Here is a 19,705-nt window from a genome sequence, read left to right as displayed (position 1 = left end):
GAAGCTAGAGACATCTTCCCAACAAAACCAACCTAATGAGCACCAACTCGAGAGAGAAGTTTCTTTGTAGCTGGCAAAATCGCAGCTACAGCGTCTGCGTGTGTCTGTGCATGAGAGAGGGAGGTCTTCACTGGAGCCTGCCCAGCCTGCTTTCTTCTGCAGATAAAAAGGATGCTGATATATGTAGTTGAAGGTTGCAAAGGAGAGATGTGGAGTGGACGGAGATGCCAGATAAATGGAAGAAGAGGGAGCCTTATTACCTTGGGACCCTCTCTTAACATGTGAGCACAGAGCTGAGCCATTCACTCTTTTAACTTTCTCCAGCTGCTCTGTGTTTTGTGGGTAGGTGCTGAAATAGTTTTATCCCTTGATGGTGGTCTCTACTGCTGACTTTCAGCATTTTCTGAGTTCCTTATATCCATTTCTCCCAATCGTGACCTGATGGAATGTCCACTGCAAGTTATTTGTTTGTTCACTGTGGCTTCCTCTTCCAGGCCGGAATGATCTTGACAAGAGTCAGGACAATCCGTCGGGATCCTGTGTTCCCTGACTGCAAAGTCCCTCAATGGGGAGGTGCAGATGGGAAAGGATGAAGGCAGCAGCTGCAAACCATATTTTATTTCCGATCCCCATCCTGGTCCCAGCAGCTGGATAGGTGCCAACCCTGTGTATTAGCTGCCTAGAGCCTCTCCACCTAAATATCTGTGTGGCTCCTGAAGCCAAATTAGACTAACTGGCATCGTCGACCCTGCACTGATTTCACCCCTTATAGAACCAGCCTCTTTTTACAAAGAATCTGGCTCTTCTCAGTATTTAAGGACTGGGAGGTTCTTGCAGTGCCATATTCCTCTCCTGAGACACCCACACAGAGTGCTGATGCCATTATCTCCTCCTCCTGGGAGGAAGCTGGAGCTGAGCTGTGACCAACCCTCACTTTCTCACGGTTGTGAAATGCCCTCAGGGGCTGCAGGGGTGTTTTTGCCCTTTCTCTGATTGCTTCCACCAGAAGTACAGTGTAGTAAGCAGTCTGTGCTTTTGCAGTCAGATAGTTGTGAGCTACTCAAATTTGTTCAAATTGTGGCTTTACCCCTCACTGTTGTCTGTCAGGAGCAAGTTGCCAGTTCCTTCATTTACAGAATGGGGGTGGTGATGATGATACCAACTTTTGGGGGATGCTCTGAAAATGCATTAGTAATATTTAAGTATCTAGCTTACTCCTGCCCTGCTTTAAGTCCCTTTGTACTCACACCTACGTATACATACATACTTCATGTGTGCAAATTTGAATGTGCATTCCTCTGAGAATAGTGGTTTAGGCATTGGTAAGTTTCACCAGATGTTATTTGAAAAGCATTTTCTTCTTGGCAACAATAGAAATGCATGTGCTGTAAGTGAAATTTTGGGAATAAGGAAAAAATCACTTGAGATCATCATGGCCACAATTTTTCTCATGTAGTGAAATTTTATTTAAAATTTTTTAGGTAAAAAATTTATTTTTTAAAATTGTATTTCATGTAGGATCATGCTGTACTAACTTTTATTATTTTAACTTTATATATTGTAAACAATTTACTTCCATGAATCCAATTGTTTTCCTATAAAATTATTTTTAATAGTTGTATGTAGTCTGTTATTTTGATATACCATAATCTATGAAATCTTCTGTTCTTGAAAACTTTGGTTGTTTCTGGTTTTTCACTATGACAAACTCTCCTTCAGCTGCCTTGTAGCGTAATCTTTACATACATTCACAACTTCTTTTTTAATAGGCTTCTAAAAGCAAGTTGTGTCAAAAGTAGGAACATTTTTGAAGCTTTGGGTCAACACGTTTTCTTCCATAAAAGCGTTGCCATTTTAAACTCCTATCAATAGTGGTCCCCCTTCATACCTTCTTCAATTCTAAGCATTAGGAGGAAAAAACTCTGCTATTTTATATAAATGAAAATTTATGTAATTACTTATTGTGTACTTTATTTCAAACACATTTTCTATTCCTGTTCTTTGCCAGTTATTTTTGTTGATTTACGATAAATCACATTTGTTGTAAATATTTATTCCCCAGTCATTTGCTTTTTTTTTTATTGTGGTAACATTGGTTTATAACATTAAATAAATTTCAGGTGTACATCGTAATATATTTTGAATTCTGTGCAGATTACATCACATTCACCACCCAAAAACTAATTACACTCCATCACCACACACATGTACCTAATCACCCCTTTCACCCTCCTCCCTTCCCCCTTCCCCTCTGGTAGCCAGCAATCCAATGTCTGTTTCTATGTGTTTCTTTGTTGTTGTTTTTACTTTCTACTTGTGAGTGAGATCACATAGTATTTGACTTTCTCCCTCTAACTTATTTCACTTAGCATAATATCCTCAAGGTCTATCCATGTTTTCACTAATGGCTGGGTTTCATTTTTTCTTATGGCTGACTAGTATTCCATTGTGGGTATATATTACTTCCTCTTTATTCATTTTTCCCTTGATGGGCACCTAGGTTGCTTCCAAGTCTCGGCCATTGTGAATAATGCTGCAATGAACATAGGGGTGCATATATCTTTATGCATTCATGTTTTCATGTTCTTTGGATAAATACCAAGCAGTGAAGTAGCTGGATTATATGGTAGTTCTATTCTTAGTTTTTTGAGGAATTGTCATACTGTTTTCCATAGCGGCTACACCATTTTGCACTCCCACCAACAGTGTGTAAGAGTTCCGTTCTCCCCACATCGTCTCCAACACTTGTTGTTTCCTGTCTTGTTAATTATAGCCATTCTGACCAGAGTGAGGTGATACCTCATTGTGGTTTTGATTTGCATTTCCCTGATAGTTAATGATGTTAAACATCTTTTCACGTGCCTGTTGGCCATCTGTATATCTTCTTTGGAGAAATGTCTGTTCAGATCTTTTGCCCATTTTTTAATTGGGTTGTTAGTTTTTTTGTTGTTAGATGTATGAGTTCTTTGTATATTTTGGATATTAACCCCTTGTCAGGTATATGGTTTGCAAATATCTTTTCCCAATTGTTCGGTTGTCTTTTTGTTTTGTTGATAGTTTCCTTTGCTGTAGAGAAGTTTTTTAGTTTGATGTAGCCCCATTTGTTTATTTTTTCTATTGTTTCCCTTGCCCAGAGTCAATTGCTTTTTAATTTTGTTTATAATGAGGTTTTTTCTTTTTCTCCTACTTTTCTCTGTCTCTCTTATTTATTTTTTTTAGACATATCAAAGTCTGTATATTTTGTAGTTAAAGCTATTAACCTTTTCCTTTATGGTGTTTAATTTGGGTATTTTTACCACCCAGGCAGTCATTTCACACCCTAGAATCAGAAAAATGTACACCTATATGTTCTTGCTAAATCATTAATCTATCTTGCATTTGTTTTGGCATGAGTGTGAGTTAGGAATCCATGATTTTAATAAGAGTGATTACTATTTTTTAAAAAAATTAGAACTAATCATAACAGACTTTTTAAGAGTCAGTAGATATACATATGAGATACCAAAACAAAGAATCCAAATGGAAATACATTTCAGGGAATTTTTTAAAAAGGTCTATGGCTCTTTGTAGTGAGAAAACTCTGCTTTGGCAGAGTTTTAGTTAATTCTAAATAGCTAAAGTGCCATAATTAAATTCCATAGTAACCCTCTTTTGTTACTCACTGAGTTGACTGCTGGGAGTGATGACAATTTAGAATTCACCTTAACTTTTTTCTCTGGGTATCTTCTCAGTTTTATCCCTTCTTTCTGTCACAGTCTCTGTTTCTGGAGCAACCTGCCCTCCTGAACAGCATCTCTCTCCAGGATGCACACCTTGTGGATCTTTGCTGTCTTCTGATGTCTCTGTGTTAGCTTCCATCCCTTTAATTTAGTGATTCATTCACCTATCCTCGAAAACCTGGTTTTCCAATAGCCCTGCCTGTTTCGAAACACAGTGTATGTAGGTTGACCACGGGTAAAACATTGCAAAATCACTGACTACTTGGCAAAATTAGATGTATTAAGAGGAAGGGCACTGACTCTTGGTACCTCCTGTTTCAGGAAAAGATGAAAGGCAAGAACAAGCTGGTGCCTCGCCTGCTGGGGATCACCAAGGACTCGGTGATGCGTGTGGATGAGAAGACCAAGGAAGTGCTGCAGGAGTGGCCACTCACCACGGTCAAGCGCTGGGCAGCCTCGCCCAAGAGCTTCACGCTGGTAGGGACTGGCAGAGGACAACCAGGGGGACCAACATGGCCTTGGGTGATATTGTGAGGCAGAAGAGAAAATACAAGCCTGTTGCATTTCTCTGGTCTTTAGAGAGTGTCATGGAGAGGGAGAGGTGGTGGGAGTCTGTGGCAGGAAACTGGTCCAGAAGTGAGGGAGATGTCAGCCAGCTGGGTGTATTCAGCCACCACTTTCTAGTGCTCTGAGTAAGTCTGTCTCAGTTCCTTAACTAGAAAGAGTCACTCACAGGAGGAGTCTCAGTTTTCTCTGTGCCTGATGACGTGATGACATGCCTAGCATACCCCAGAAGGAAACTTTCAGCTTGCGTCTAGGCAAAAATCTCATAATGGGGCATCAGGAAAAACAAAAAACTGATGTGTTGATTGATAGGCTCATGCCAGTTGGAAGGAGTCTTCAGAAAACATACCTTCTTTCCTCCTGTAGTCAGTTACAGCTATACCTTCATGGCCCTTAAAAAATGGGTGTTCATACTTAGAGAACTACATCCTCATCTTCTGTTGTAGGAAGTGGTGGATAATTTCCAAAATAGAAAAATCAGGAAATCAATATAAACTTGTTACTTAGAAATACTAGAAGTAACTACTAAAAGGTTGAAAGTGGTTGCATTTGTGCCAGGGGTGGAAAATGAAGCTGGGAATGGATAGGGCAGGAGACAGCTTTTTTTGTTACATACCTTTTAATACTATTGGTCTTTTTAAACTAGATTCAAGTACTGCCTTGTTAAAAACAAAAATTCATTTAAAAAATAAATAAGAGGGGCCGGCCCTGTGGCCTAGCGGTTAAGTTTGGCATGCTTCACTTCAGTGGCCCAGGTTCAGTTCCCGGGCACGGACCTACACCACTCATTGGTGGCCAGGCTGTGGCAGCAACCTACATACAAAATAGAGGAAGATGGGCGCAAATGTTACTTAGCTCAGTGCAAATCTTCCTTAGCAAAAAGAGGAAGATTGGCAATAGATGTTAGCTCAGGGTGAAGCTTCCTCAACAAAACACAAATATATAAATAAGAGATAGTTACAAATCTCTGTAACTACCTCAAGCAAAAGAATGAATATCAATATTTTCATTAAAATATAAAGTTGGATTAAAGCTTGTAATATGTAATATTTCCTTCCTTCCTACTCCTCACCTGTATTTAATTTCCAAGTGTTTGGAGATTTTCCTGTTGTCTTTCTGTTACTGATTTTTAGTTTAATTCTATTATGGTCAAAGAAGGTACTCTGTGATTTCAATTCTTTCAGAATTTTAAGATTGGTTTTATATGCCCAGAAATGATCATTCCTGGAGAATGTTCCATAGCACTTTGAAAAGAATGTATATTCTACTGTTGGGTGAAATGTTCTATAAATGCCAACTAGATCCTGTTCATTGATGTTGTTGTTCCAGTCTTCTATATCTTTGTTAATTTTCTGTCAAGTAATTTTATCAATTCTTGAGAATAAAGTTCCCAACAAGAGTTGTGGATTTTTCTGTTTCTCCTTTCATATCTATCAGTTTTTTTGGTTTGGTTGGTTGGTTGGTTGGTTGATTAGTTTTTGGTGAGGAAGATTGGCCCTGAGCTAACATCTGTGCCAGTCTTCCTCTATTTTGTATGTGGGACGCCACCACAGCATGGCTTGATGAGGGGTGTGTAGGTCCACACCTGGGATCTGAACCTGTGAACCCTGGGCCACCAAAGCAGAGCACTTGAACTTAACCACTAGGCCACTGGGCCAGGCCCACTATCAGTTTTTACTTCGTGTATTTTGAAGCTCTGTTGTTGGGTGCCTATACATTTAAGATTTCTCTGTGTTCTTAAAGGAGAAGTTGCTTTATCATTATGTTCTTCTGTTCCTAGTAAATTTTCTTGCTCTGAAGTCTGCTTTATCATATTTTGATAAAACCACTCATGCTTTTTAAAATTAATATTTGCATGTTATATCTTTTTCCATTCTTTTTCTTTCAGCCTAGGTATATTTTTGTGTTTGAAAAAATTTCATGTAAAGAGCATAGAGTTGGGTTGTGCTTTTTAATGAAATCCATTCTGCCAATCTGTCTTTTAATTGGCATATTTAGACCATTTATATTTTAAGCTAATTATTGATATGTTATGGCTTAAGTCTACCATTTGATAATTTTTTTCTGTTTATCTCCTCTATTTCTTTTTTCTTGCCTTCCCGTGGGTTACTCTAACATTTTTTAGAGTTCCATTTTTATCTATTTATGTTTTTTAGTATGTTTCTTTGTGTAGTGTTCTTAGTGATTGTTCTAGATATTACCACATATACATGGAATTAATTATAGCCTACTGGTGTCAATGTTTCACCACTTCAGGCAAAGTATAGAAACTTTGCTTCCTTTTAAGTCTCTTTACACCTCCCACTTTTTGGGTATAATTGTTTAAATATCTCTTCTATATGTATTGAACACCACGTGACGTGGTGGTATAAGTTTTGCTTCAATTGTAAAATATGATTAAAGAAAACTGATGAGGTGAAGGATATGCTGTTCCATTTATTTCTATTTTTATCCATTCCATGTTCTTTCCTTTTTAAAGCTCTTAGCCTTCTTTTATTACCATTTTCTTTGTTTGGAGAGCTTCCTTTAGCCATTCTTTAAAAGTAGGTCTGCTAGCAACAAATTCTCTTACTTTTCCTTCGTCTGAGAATGTTCTTATTCCTCTTTCATTCATAAAGGATAATTTTGCTGATACAGGATTCGAGGTTGATGCTTCTTTTTTTTTTTTTTTTAGCACTTGAAAAATGTCATGCCACTTCTTTCTGGCCTCTGTGGTGTCAAAATAGAAATTTTCTGTCATTCAGATTGGTGTTCATTTATAGATAATATGTTGCTTTTCTGTGGTTGATTTTAAGATTTTTCTTTGTGTCTAGTTTCCAAAAGTTCTTGGTGTGGATTTCTTAGATTCATCCTAATTGGGGATTGCTCAGCTTCTTGAATTAGTAGGTTCACGTCTTTCACTAATTTGGGGAAGTTTTCAGCAAGTTTCAAATACTTTTTCGTGGTTTTTTTTTGCTTCCACACTCTCCTCTCCTTCTGGGTTTCTGATGATTTAGATGTTGGATCTCTCTATTGTCCCACAGAGCCCTGAGGCTGTTTCATTTTATCTTGTCTATTTTCTGTTGTTCCAATGGACTAAAATCTGTTTTGAAGTTTACTGATTCTTCCCTCTGTCCTCTCCACACTGCTCTTTAATGTATCCTGTGAGTTTTTTTACTTTGGTTATTGCATTTTTCAGTTCCAAAATTTCTATTTGGTGTTTATTTATGACTTATGCTTCTTTGTTGAATCTTTCTATTTTTTTTATTTGTTTGAGGAGAATTTGTAATTGTCGAAGCATTTTTTTGGTGATGGCTGCTTTAAAATCCTTGTCAGATAATTCCAACATCTGATTCATTTTAGTATTGGCATCAGTTGGTTATCTTTTCTTAATTGTGTTGTAGTTGTCCTGGTTCTTGACATGAACAGTGATTTTCAATTATATTCTAGACATTTTGATATTAGGACACTCTTAATCTTATCTATCTTCTATTTTAGCACACAGTCACCTTGTTTTGGTTTAGTGTGTAGTGTTCTGGCCTATTTCTGTGGCCTTTAGTTGCAATGATGATTTATTTTCTGAGCCCTTGCAATGCTATTCTGGACTGATGCTTTCTCTTGACATGCCCGGGGTTCCTTCCCAAACTCTGTTGGTACTGTCTGTAAGGGAAGAAGGCACTTCCCTGGGCCACCTGTTATTGCTGGGTGACCTTTGTTGGGGGAGGTAGAAGCCACTGGGCCTGAGTTACTTTATACCACTGAATGGAGGGCATGGAGACACAGGGCTTCACTGTGGCCACTACTGCAAATGGAGTAAACCACCTGCCTGTCTGTGTTGTGGAGCAGGGGCTGGGATGGTCCGAGTTTTCACTGCTCTGTAGCTGCCAGTGAGTACCAATCCAGGTTGTGGAGCCAGGTTGGGGCTCCCAACTAGGTCTCTGTTGGGCTTCACCTCTCCTGCTTGTATGGTCAGAGAGAATAGACTTTTCAGGAACTACCTAGTGGAAGTTTCACGTTTCAGGCCTCTCCAGCCCCCAGCCTTGGGGGCTATGGGATGTAAAATAAAACCCAAGGACTCACCAAACTGTGGTTCCTCAAATCCTGATGTCTCCAACCAGTGCACCTTTCCAGCTTTTGGAGCCATTTTATCATTGTTTGTTGAAAAATTTTAGGGTGTTCGGTTTTATTTAGGGGCCAGAGCAAGGAAAAGTGAGTCTATGCCATTTTGTTCTAGAACTGGACCTCCTCACCTTCAAAACTGCTCATGTAGCTATATTTCTCCTAATGCTGTCTTTTTCAGGATTTTGGGGAGTATCAGGAAAGCTACTATTCAGTCCAAACCACTGAGGGAGAGCAAATATCCCAGCTGATTGCAGGCTACATTGACATCATCCTCAAAAAGGTATTTCATACCGATGCAAATTGGAAAAGCAGGACTTGTTTATGAAAAGACTCAGTTTAGATGTAGCTACCTGAAAAAATAAAACAACCCTTATGTGAAGTACTTGATTCACTAATTTAATCTTGAATGTTAAGATTGCTTGAGTGTGTGGTCTTTCACCTCAATATCTCAGGAGAATTTCTGATTTTGCTGCAGCTCATGTTTGTATCATTGACGGCCACGTAGTGAGCAATAGTGTATCACCTAGCTAATGAGTGAGCCTAGCTAAGCCGTCAGCATCTTCCTCTCCAGGTAGTTGTATTATGCTTTCCAGACTCTGCAGGAACTGGACTGAGGATCTGAAAAATGTTTTGGGTTTTTCTTTTTCTTGCTTGCTTTCCTTTTTTTTTAAACCAAATTTAATGAGGTGGCATGTTCTATAGAGAAACAGATTTCCTAGGGCTTCAAGATACAGCCCACTGAAATAACCAAGTTCTGCAAAATGTTCGTATCTCTGTCTTGATTTTAGCTATATAAAATCGTCTATGCAATAATCAATGCAGAAGACATTATATGTCTCTGTATACTAAATAATGTATTTCTTATTATTGTTACTTTTGCTTTTGTTCATCCTACCACTTATAAATATCCAATACAAGAAATTTTGGGTAAACCTCAATATTTTTGCTTGTGTGGCTCCTTTTAAAAGGTCTTTTAAAAGGTTCTTGTGTCAAGATCTGCTGACTTTCATTTGTGTCTTGTTTTACCTCAGAAACAAAGTAAAGATAGATTTGGACTAGAGGGCGATGAAGAGTCAACTATGTTAGAAGAATCTGTTTCCCCAAAAAAGTAAGTATTGTTAAGAGTGCTGAAGAACTGCGTTCTCCGCAGATAGGCAGGTGTCCTCCTGCCAGCTCTGGGGCCCGTGGCCATGAAGTCCATCACGTGGAGGAGATGACAGTGTCTTGCTTCTCAAAGCGTGGTCCCCAGACCATGATCATCACTGTGGACGCTGTCTTGTGTGAGGGCGGCTGGTGATTTCAGGGAGCCACTGAACAGAATGTGGTGTTTAACTCTGTCTTTAGACACAGCATTCCTGAATCCTTTTTCGCATGTCTGATGTAAATCTCATAAACTGCATCATTTTTGTTAAAGGCTGGAGGGTGAGTTTGTTTAATTCTGTACCTTTGAGGGGAGCGGTCTAGCCAGTGAAGGAGTTATTGTTTATGGAAAGATTACTGCATGCCACGCTTGGTACACATGTCATGAGGCAGCAGGGGGAGGTGGTTCAGAACATGGACTCTGCAGCCCCAGTTACTGGGTTCAAATCTTGGATCTGTTTTTTAATGTGTGGCCTTGTGGACATGATGAATTTTCTCTGCCCCCTTCATCTCATCTATAAAAGGAGAATAATAATAGGACCGTCTTGTAAGTTTTATTTTGGTCATTGAATTACGAATAAAGCACATAAAACGATACCTGGCACATAATAAATGTTGGCTATTGTTGTCATCGTCATCATTTTAAATTCAGAACAGTCACAATTTAGCCCCAGTTTATAGGTGAAGAAATGGAGATTTATTAAAGTAACATCTAGTAAGTGATATTTGCTGGGAAACCTGTTCAGCTACTCCCTTTATGTTCAGGAGAGCATTGTAATAATAACTTTTCTTGTTTACACTTTACTGTGTATGTCCAACATGCTGTCTCATTTGATCTCAACAACAACCTGCTGTGGAAGAGAGAGGCCAGATACAATCATCCCCAGTGCATGGATGAGGAACCCGAAGCTCATGGAAGTTAACTGAGATGCACACGTGTGGTAGAGCCAGGACTCAGATTCAGATCTTGTGATGTTTCCTATAATACACTGCCCAAAAGTTCTAGCATGTTCCAGCATATTGAACTTGCTTAGCCATACTAACTGTTTCTCTAACATTGCCACTCTGCACCACTCTCTCACAATTTTCTCCACAATCAGTTGAAGGTGGTCTTCCACTTGTCCCCTATTAGTATACGAGTTGGAACCAAACTTGTGACGCGTTTCAAGTACTTGCTGCCCTTTGGCAAAGCACTTTCAGTTCTTGGAATTATTAATGATCATTAGATGGAAATTAATAAGCTAGTGCTTTCTGACAGGGTGAGCTATTCATTTCAGAGGGCTCTGCTGCCCTTGTACTCTGCCTAGGAGCAGCTAAGTAAGTGTCTGAGCCCAGAGTGCTGGGAACCTCTCCTGCCTGGGGCTGCTGTGGCCCCTTCCCACTGCCTAAGGCATCATGATGGGGTCTGATCAAGGCAAGCAGGAAAAGTGGTCCAGGGTGGTCCCCATCACTAGACCTTCCACTTTTCCTTACATTGGACTTTACTGAGATCTTGGAATGCAGCTGACTTCCTAGAGGAGCCAGAGATCCACCCTCCTTTGTGTCAGCCCCTCCAGAGACATATGCCTTGCTTGATATCCCAGCATAGCTCATGAGCTTTGCCCTGGGCAACAGGGAGTGATCTGTGATGGTTCGAAAACGCTGGGACAGAGGCCCCTGTGCCTTAATGCTGCTGCTCACCAACCCTGCCCCGCCTCCCCTTCCACAAGCACACACATTCCCCAAACTCTCCCTCTGGATTTGTCCACTGGGCTACTGAGGCCAATTTGCCACCCTCGGACTTATTACCTTCATGTGTCAAAGTCCTTTGCACTCACTGCTCATTCTAAGAAAATATCAAGGAGTTGATAATATATTCAAATATCAAAAAAAATTATCAATTTTTTTTGCATAGATGCCCTAGGAATCTTCCCAGACTTAAGTTGAAATCATCTGGAAGAACTGCCCAAGTCTATCACACCATCAAGGCTCCTAAGGTGTTTAGACATACTCTGTGGTCAATGGCCTTGGACCTGGGGGGGTGGGGGGAACCCAAGCTGTGAGAGATTATCTTTAAGTTCATTTCCACACTTCTCACTTCAAGATAAGGATAAGTGATCTATGTCCCCAGTGCCTAGAATGGAACCTGGCATGCAGTAGATATTTGTTGAATGAAGGCTATTTCAGGCAGAATTTACGAGTAATAGATCAATGTATCCAAAATTTTCATTAATGCCTGGACCATCATTGTTATAGGAATATGTGTGTCTTTTTAAGAACAACTAATTGTGTAATACCATGAACCTATTAAGTAGATAAAATGGGAATAGTTATTTATATTATTGACTATAGAAGGCTTCATTCATCTCAGAGTTCTCCTACTGAGCATTTTAGTGCTACTTCTTCTTTCACAATTCTGTCTAGATATGCCTCTTTTAAATTGGTCTCTGTAGCCTAAAGCAGCAAACATTGATAACACCTGTGGTATCTTATCGTTACACTCAATGTGAGTCGCGACCTCACAGTGACCAAACCGCCTATCCGCCACAGGTCCACCATCTTGCAGCAGCAATTCAATCGGACTGGGAAGGTGGAGCATGGCTCAGTGGCGCTGCCGGCTGTGATGCGCTCAGGCTCCAGCGGACCCGAGACCTTCAACGTTGGCAGCATGCCCTCGCCACAGCAGCAGGTCATGGTTGGGCAGATGCACCGGGGCCACATGCCCCCACTGGTGAGGCTTTCCGGGCACTCGTCCTGCCCATCAATATGCTGCCTCCAGTATACAGGGAGGGGACACCAGCCATGGTGATAGGTTGTGTGTGCCATCCACAATCTTGCTAATTCCTGTCTGAACCATGGCTTTTCAACTGTGCAGTCCCAATGCCTAATTCCCAGCATGCTTTCTTTTAAATGAGTGGCTCTGGTAATTGTCTAGGATCACAGGTGTCCTCTTGGTCTGGAAGAGAACCAGTGACCTCTCCATGTGACTGGTGATATAGAGATAGGACCCTGCTCCCCTGCCTTAGTGGCATTAAGCTGCTAATCGGCCCAGAGATGCCTCAGAGAGTCTTAGAAATAGACTAGGTCTGTAGTAATGCACACATCCCCTCACCCCTGAGCAGATCTTTCCTTCTGTGCTGGTCTGCCTGCTCTAGAATCTCATGCTATTGGGCAAGAACTTTTTGAAAGCTGAAAAGCCTGAAAGAAGTGATTTGAGTCTGAAGAAACATGTTGCCTGTAGGTTTAGGTGGAATCTCTACTTATTTACCAAGAAGAGTTCTAGTATAACACACTCATGCTGCCTATGCATGAGATCTTTTGTCCACAGTACTCAAGGATTGGATCCCCTTAACTCCCCCTGCAAAGACTTTCTGAGCCTTCTTGTCAGCTAATTAAGCTTTCCACACTCTCCTAATTATAATCCTTCTATTGCAAGTACCCATATTTAGTGTTCTATGTTTTTTAAAAGATTGGCACCTGAGCTAACATCTGTTGCCAATGTTTTTTCCCTCCTTTTTCTCCCCAAAACCCCCCAGAACATAGTTGTATATTCTAGTTGTAGGTCTTTCTGGCTCTACTATATGGAACACCACCTCAGCATGGCTTGATGAGCAGTGCTAGGTCCACACCCAGGATCCAAACCAGTGAAACCCTGGGCTGCCGGAGTGGAGCGCGTAAACTTAACCACTTGGCCATGGGGCCAGCCCCCTAGTACTCTATTAATATAATACAATATGTATTTCCAGCCCCAGGATTGAAATGGAAGGTGGTTCAGGCAGTTGTTGAGATGTACCCTGGGCTGTTTTATCATGAGCCCAGAGTTCAGTTTCACCTGGTTCGTGTAGAGGGCGTTGTCAGTCCCAGGAGCATGGTATGACTACCTTATACACATCTGCCTTTGCAGACTTCCGCCCAACAAGCCCTCATGGGGACCATCAACACAAGCATGCATGCTGTCCAGCAGGCCCAGGACGACCTCAGTGAGCTCGACTCGCTGCCGCCTCTCGGCCAGGATATGGTAAATAGTGTTCATGGTTTTCATTCAATATCTGCACCCTGGCAGAAAACAGTTCTCTCTTGCTGAATTCCGTGAGGTGAATCTCTGTCTCCAGTTGATGAAGTGGAAATCCATGTTTGTGTGGGGTTTTTTTCCCCCAAAAATAGTGAGTCTTTGTCTCTAGGTTACACCCACAAAAGGAGAGAATCACAGGGTGCTGCTAGCAGTACCCCATGAGGGCTAAGAACATAGACTCTAGAGTCACCTAATCTGGGCTCAAATCCCAGCTCTACTGCTCAGTGGCTGTGTGAATCTGGGCAACTTACTCTCTCCGAGCCTCCATTTGGTCAACCGTGAACAGGGTTGTTGTGAAGACTCTTTCTAATCATGCGCAGAGTTCTTTTCTTACTGGAGTACCTAATGCATAGTGAGAGCTTGGTGAGTACAGCTGTTTTTGTTATTATTGCCAGTGGTTCTCAAACTTTAGCCAGTGCATCAGCATCACCCAGAGGGCTTGTTGAAAGAGATTACTGGGCCCCTCCCCCATTTTTCAGACTCAGTAGGTCTGAGAATTTGCATTTTCCACAAGTTCTCAGGTGATGCTTCCCCTACTTGTCTGGGGACCATGCTTTGAGAACCACTGGGTACTACCACTGAGCTTTTCAGCAGGGCAGAGTTATTAGCTGCTTTCCTGTAGCTGCTGCTGCATGAAATCCTCTGGCTCTTTGCTACTCAAATTGTCCTCCACGGGCCAGCAGCATCAGCAACAACTAGGATCTTGTGAGAGGTGGAGAATCGTAGGCTTTGCCCTAAACTTCTGAATCAGAATCTGCATTTTAGCTAAATTCCCAGCTGTTTTTGTGTGCACACTGAAGTTTGCAAAGCCCTGGCTAGGACTGTCATTCTTAGCCTTGCTTTGCACATTAGAATCACCCGAGGAGCTTTCAGGATGAAGCCTAAGGCCTGGGGCAGACCAGGCAAACCAGTGTCCCTGGGGGTGGGGCTCAGGTATCAGTGGTTTTTCATCTTGCCATGTGATTCTAATGGGCAGCCAGGGTGGAAGGCCACTGCTGTAGGACGGAGGGGCCATCATTTGTAACCTCATCCTGTCCAGCCAAGATAACTGCCTCCAAGTTCTCCCTGAACACTTCGTGTTCATTCGCACACTTGTGTGCACACAGGCTCAGCTGTCCTCAGGCCGGTTTCTCCCAAGCACCTGAAGTCATTAAACACTTTGCTTTGGGGAACTTCAGAGTGAAAATACGTATGGCAGACTCTCATAACAAGCACACTTGTGAGAGAATAGTTTTAAAATATTTGGATTTAACATTCCTTCTTCACCAATTTTCAAAGGATTAGTATACAAAAAAATATTGTTAGTGCTAGACACATCCTGAGCCTAGATTGTTTTGGGGATATTTTGGGAAGCAGATCAGCACCTTATATTTACCACAGGGTCTTCATTATCAAAATGATCATTAACTGGCTAAGTCCAGAAATGCCAGAAAATAGAGAATTTGCTATTTATAGATTCAAATGAACAAAAAGTCTAAGAGCTGGAAAGGTTTTTAAGGGCCATTGAATTACTATGGTAGAAGAAATGCGAGGCACAGGACCTAGATGTTATCTATCCAAGGTCATATCACTTATTAGTGGTAGAGCTGGGTCCAGAACAAGGGTCTTGACCTCTCCCCCCAAATCCTGCCAGGAAAGATGCCACATCTGCATGGCGTTCATACTGTAAACAAGAGATACTTCCCGCCCTGACAGAACCCTCCTGAGCTGGAACACCCTCATTCTGACCCGGTTCTCTAAAAACCAAGGTGAAAATTAACAACAATAATAGGTGCTAATGTGCAGTATTATTATGAGACATTAATTTTTCTCAGTTTTTAATTGAACTTACCTAAATAAAACCACATAGAATTTTTCTTTATAAAATCTTAAAAGGGTAATAAAAAAAGAAAAAAGGTAACTAGCATAAGAAACATTGAGAATTTACCTGCCATTCAGCATCTGTAAACGAGCAAGAAGCCTGTTAAGGACATTGTTTCTGATGACTTAGGGGCCCTATTGGTGCTGACCCAGTAAGAGTGTAGCCAAAATGCTGGTCTCATTTTATGGCGAGACTTCTCTGGTTTCCTGGGTAATTCTGTGCAGTGATTGTGTCATGCAGTTGTCTGGTTTTGCAGGCGTCTAGGGTGTGGGTTCAGAATAAAGTCGACGAATCCAAACACGAAATCCACTCTCAAGTTGATGCCATCACAGCTGGAACAGCTTCAGTTGTTAACCTCACAGCCGGTAAGTCCTTGAGGGATTTGTGGTGTATTGTGGTTTTGTTTAAAAAAAAAAAAAAAGAGAGTTCATAGTCTTTGATTGAAACAACAGATTTTCATATTGTGAGAGGATGGTCTATTTTTAGGTGCTCAGAATACTTAAGGCGTTTTCTCCCACTGCCCCAGGAGAAATATGGGGAACATCTCATTCTTTTTTGTCTATATCATGTGTTATCATTAAAAATCACTTACATAGTTCTTCTCATTGTTCATCAACATGCTGGATGTACTTTAAAGTCTATTGAGGCCAGTTTCTCCCTTCTGGGAGCTTACACTCTGAAAATGATTCCAAGTGCCTAGATCTGTCATATGTACCTTCTGTTGTCTTGTCCAGCACTAGTCTCCTGGCGTAGCATGACTCCCCGCCTTGCACTGTCAAATGAGAGCCAGGAAACATCTTGGCTTCCCCGTGGAGCTTTTCAGTGTTCCAGGAGCAGAGGTGACCCCTCCAAACTGCAGACAGGGGCTTAGTGAAAGGGGCCGTGAGATGCTGAGACTTCCTTTGGAATTTGAAAGGTGTTCATGCTGAGTGTTTCAGTGAATGAGGTCTCCGGGTGAACGGACCTTGTGAAGAGCAGCCGTTTGGGACAGGGAGCCGTCCATCCCACTGTGCACAGGCTTCACCTGTGTCCGACTCCTGCAGGCTGGTGGGTGATGAGCTGCTACAATGTGGCCACTTTCCTTCCTGACAATCTGGGCTGTCCTCACCCTTCACTGCCATCCTGTGGTGAGGTTTCTCCTTCTTTGTCCCAGGTGACCCTGCAGACACCGACTACACAGCTGTGGGATGTGCAATTACCACCATTTCTTCCAACCTGACGGAGATGTCCAAGGGCGTGAAGCTGTTAGCAGCCCTCATGGATGATGAGGTGGGCAGTGGGGAAGACTTGCTCAGAGCTGCAAGGACCCTCGCTGGGGCAGTGTCGGACTTGCTGAAAGCTGTGCAGCCTACTTCCGGAGAGGTGAGCTCTGGGGGCAAGCAGGTACTCAGGTTCTGATGAGACAGGTGCAGCCTTTGGATACCATGGGGCTCTTGTTCCCTGTGCCATTCCTTCCATCCTGATGGGGCATGCTACCACACTGTAGGGTTTGGAGTTGTTGAACTGGACACACAAGCTATAGCTCAACCTTTGGGACTGGGTGAACTCTTAGTAGGAAGCCTCCCATCTCCCCTTTTCCCCCTCACCCCACTAGCGTGTTTGATTAGATGCAACCTCAGAAATGAACACACGTGACAAATACACATTTAAACAGGATACAAGTTTGCACCCTAATTTCCATAAAGTGCATATCACCTTCCTACCAGCTGAACAAGACTCTCTAATCGAACATTTCTTTTTTTTTCTTTTTTTTTTCTGCTTCATCTCCCCAAACCTCCCCCATACATAGTTGTATATCTTAGTTGCAGGTCCCTCTAGTTGTGGCATGTGGGATGCTGCCTCACTGTGGCCTGATGAGCAGTGCCCTGTCCGCGCCCAGGATCCGAACCAGCGAAACCCTGGGCTGCCGCAGCAGAGCGCGCAAACTTAACCACTCGGCCACGGGGCTGACCTGAACATTTCAAATCTATCCACCTTTTGCTGGTTTGTGAGATGTCAGGCATTTCCTTGCACAAATTTCACTAGGATGTTTACATCTCCTGTCTTACTCATAGTCCAAGACTCTCATTTACGTGTAGGAAGAGCTGATCCCACAGAAGTCCTCTTCCTGCACTGCCGTGTCTGACGGCACTGTGAAGAAATGCGTTTTCTTTCCAACCAATGTGTGTTCTTTGTTCACAGCCTCGACAGACAGTTTTGACTGCTGCTGGGAGCATTGGACAAGCCAGTGGGGATCTTCTGAGACAGATCGGAGAGAATGAGACCGATGAGCGATTCCAAGTAAGATATTTGCAGCCCATGTTCTTGGAAAGGAGTCTCAGTGATGGTCTAGATCCAATCAGGGAGAACATAATGAAAAAGCAAAATATTCCTTTAGCTGTCAAGAATGAGATTGAGGTGGATTATCTTGGGGGTGTGGTCTTCATGTGTTAACTAAAAACAATTTTTTTAACTGAAAAACTCATGTCACTTACATCATGCATCATCCTTATCAAGCACTTTTTCAGCTGGTCTCACTGGTCAATATGCTGGACATTCTTTAAACACAAAAGTGGAGGGAATAATATCATGAACCCTCTTGTATCTACCATCCAACCCCCGCAATTATCAACTCATAGCCAATCTCATTTTGTCTGTTTGGGGGCAGTTTTTAATTGGGTCATTCTAGAGTCCACATGTAAGAGTGAAAACTTCCATGGGCTTTCCTTTGCATTCAGAGGTGGTTCTCTTGTCTGTGTCATATCCCAAATCACAAGAGTGGTACAGTCTTTTCTTGTCACCCTTCTTTTTCAATACCAAGGATAGGTGCTATTTGTCCTCAGGTGAACAGCTATAGCCACTGTTTGCAGCTGGCTTGATGCATTGCCTGGTCAGACAAGATCCCGACTTGCCTGCCTCTGTTCCCAGCCACCACGGATGAGCTGCAGAGGCCTGCTGTTGGGAGCTTCTGGCTAAGATGAACTTCTCTTTTTATATGCTTGTGAACAGATGCCCTTCATTCCTCTTCCTCCTCCTCTTAAGTCTTAATTTTGCAAGTAATTTATAAGCGCATTCTAATTAAACTGCTACAGTTTGAGCCCAGGTTCTCTGGAGGATGCCATTTTCCAAATCCTGTGTCAAGTTAACTGTTTGGGAATTCTGTAGATTTCAGAATAAAAAGATCATTCAGCTTTCCTCTAGCATTCAAGTTCTGGCTTCCTGGGTGGCAATTTTGCATGCCATTTTGTTGAGAACTACCAAACTTCATCAACACAAGATACATCAGTTACACTAAGGCATGATCATAGATGATGTTGTACATGAAACATGCACCTTCAACCATTAATGCATTTGTTTCTCCTCCACTTTCCACACCCTGTGGTGCTGGGGCCATGGCACTCATTCATATCGTGCAATGCAATAAGACATTCAGTGCTTGAACAGTCATGTCCTGATGGAGGGCGAGACCCATAACATGTGGTAGGAATATTCCTGGAAGCCATTTCTATGCTGGGATGGTCAGAAATATCTTAACTGTAAATAGAATTAATTGCAGACCATATAAATATATCCTACTAAATCCAAGCTACTTGTGTCCCCACCTGGATGTCCTGTTAGTCCCATCCTGTATTGGCCTTTGCTTTTTGTATTCCAGCAGGTAATTCTTTGTAGGCAGGTACCTACTTAGGAATTGGGTAAGTGTGAGATTCAGTTGTTGGTTTACTAGGCTTAATTCTTTTGAAGTGGTCAGCTTACTTTCCTCGAAAATATCGTTGCTTTCCCCAGAGCGTTTGGAAAGGTCGAGGGGAAAGTCACAGTACTTCCTTAAGACATCTCAGGCATCCTTGTATTTCTGAAGACTTTGCCTTTTTTTTTCCTTTGGCAGACTGTTTTCATGGTGTGTAAATGCAAACTCTGTTTCCTGTTGTTTGTTTCTATTCAGACATGCTAGGGAAGCAGGTTTCAGGTTCAGGGCATGGTCCTGCAGAGGCTTTCTTACCAGGGAACGGCCTGACTTGAACATGTTCTGCTTCTGTAAGGTCTCTGGGTACACACGAGTACAGTAACGTGATCCTGCAACCTCCTCCAGTTATGGGTAGCCCCTGGCTTACTGACATTGGATTTCTTACTCTCTATTTTTCTGATTCTTGAGATCCTATCTCAGAGCTTTTCTTGGGTTCTCAATGTACTGCATGTTCCCAGAGTTAACAAAGATTTATTTTACACGGCCTACATAATAGTGGTCTTGTTGAAAAGTTTGACAAAGGCCTTGTCAGCAGCTATAGCTGT

The 19,705-nt window shown here is 42.0% G+C and overlaps 1 protein-coding gene across 17 annotated transcripts in view; it reads left to right on the top strand.

Moving 5' to 3' along the window:
• Nucleotides 1–19,705, top strand: part of TLN2 (talin 2) — a 415,035-nt gene that overhangs the window by 260,407 nt on the left and 134,923 nt on the right. For all 17 annotated transcript variants that reach the window (XM_023616303.2, XM_023616310.2, XM_023616279.2 and 14 more), the window contains 8 exons: nt 4,041–4,196; nt 8,563–8,664; nt 9,416–9,492; nt 12,054–12,234; nt 13,408–13,521; nt 15,693–15,801; nt 16,590–16,798; nt 17,618–17,716. In XM_023616303.2, coding sequence (XP_023472071.1) covers nt 4,041–4,196; nt 8,563–8,664; nt 9,416–9,492; nt 12,054–12,234; nt 13,408–13,521; nt 15,693–15,801; nt 16,590–16,798; nt 17,618–17,716 — 1,047 coding nt within the window. The remainder of the gene's footprint in view (nt 1–4,040; nt 4,197–8,562; nt 8,665–9,415; nt 9,493–12,053; nt 12,235–13,407; nt 13,522–15,692; nt 15,802–16,589; nt 16,799–17,617; nt 17,717–19,705) is intronic.

The sequence above is a fragment of the Equus caballus genome, chromosome 1 (genome assembly GCF_041296265.1).
Source record: "Equus caballus isolate H_3958 breed thoroughbred chromosome 1, TB-T2T, whole genome shotgun sequence".
NCBI lineage: Eukaryota > Metazoa > Chordata > Mammalia > Perissodactyla > Equidae > Equus > Equus caballus.
The sequence above is the reverse complement of the archived record's forward strand: the minus strand, read 5'-3'. Positions and strand labels throughout refer to the sequence as shown.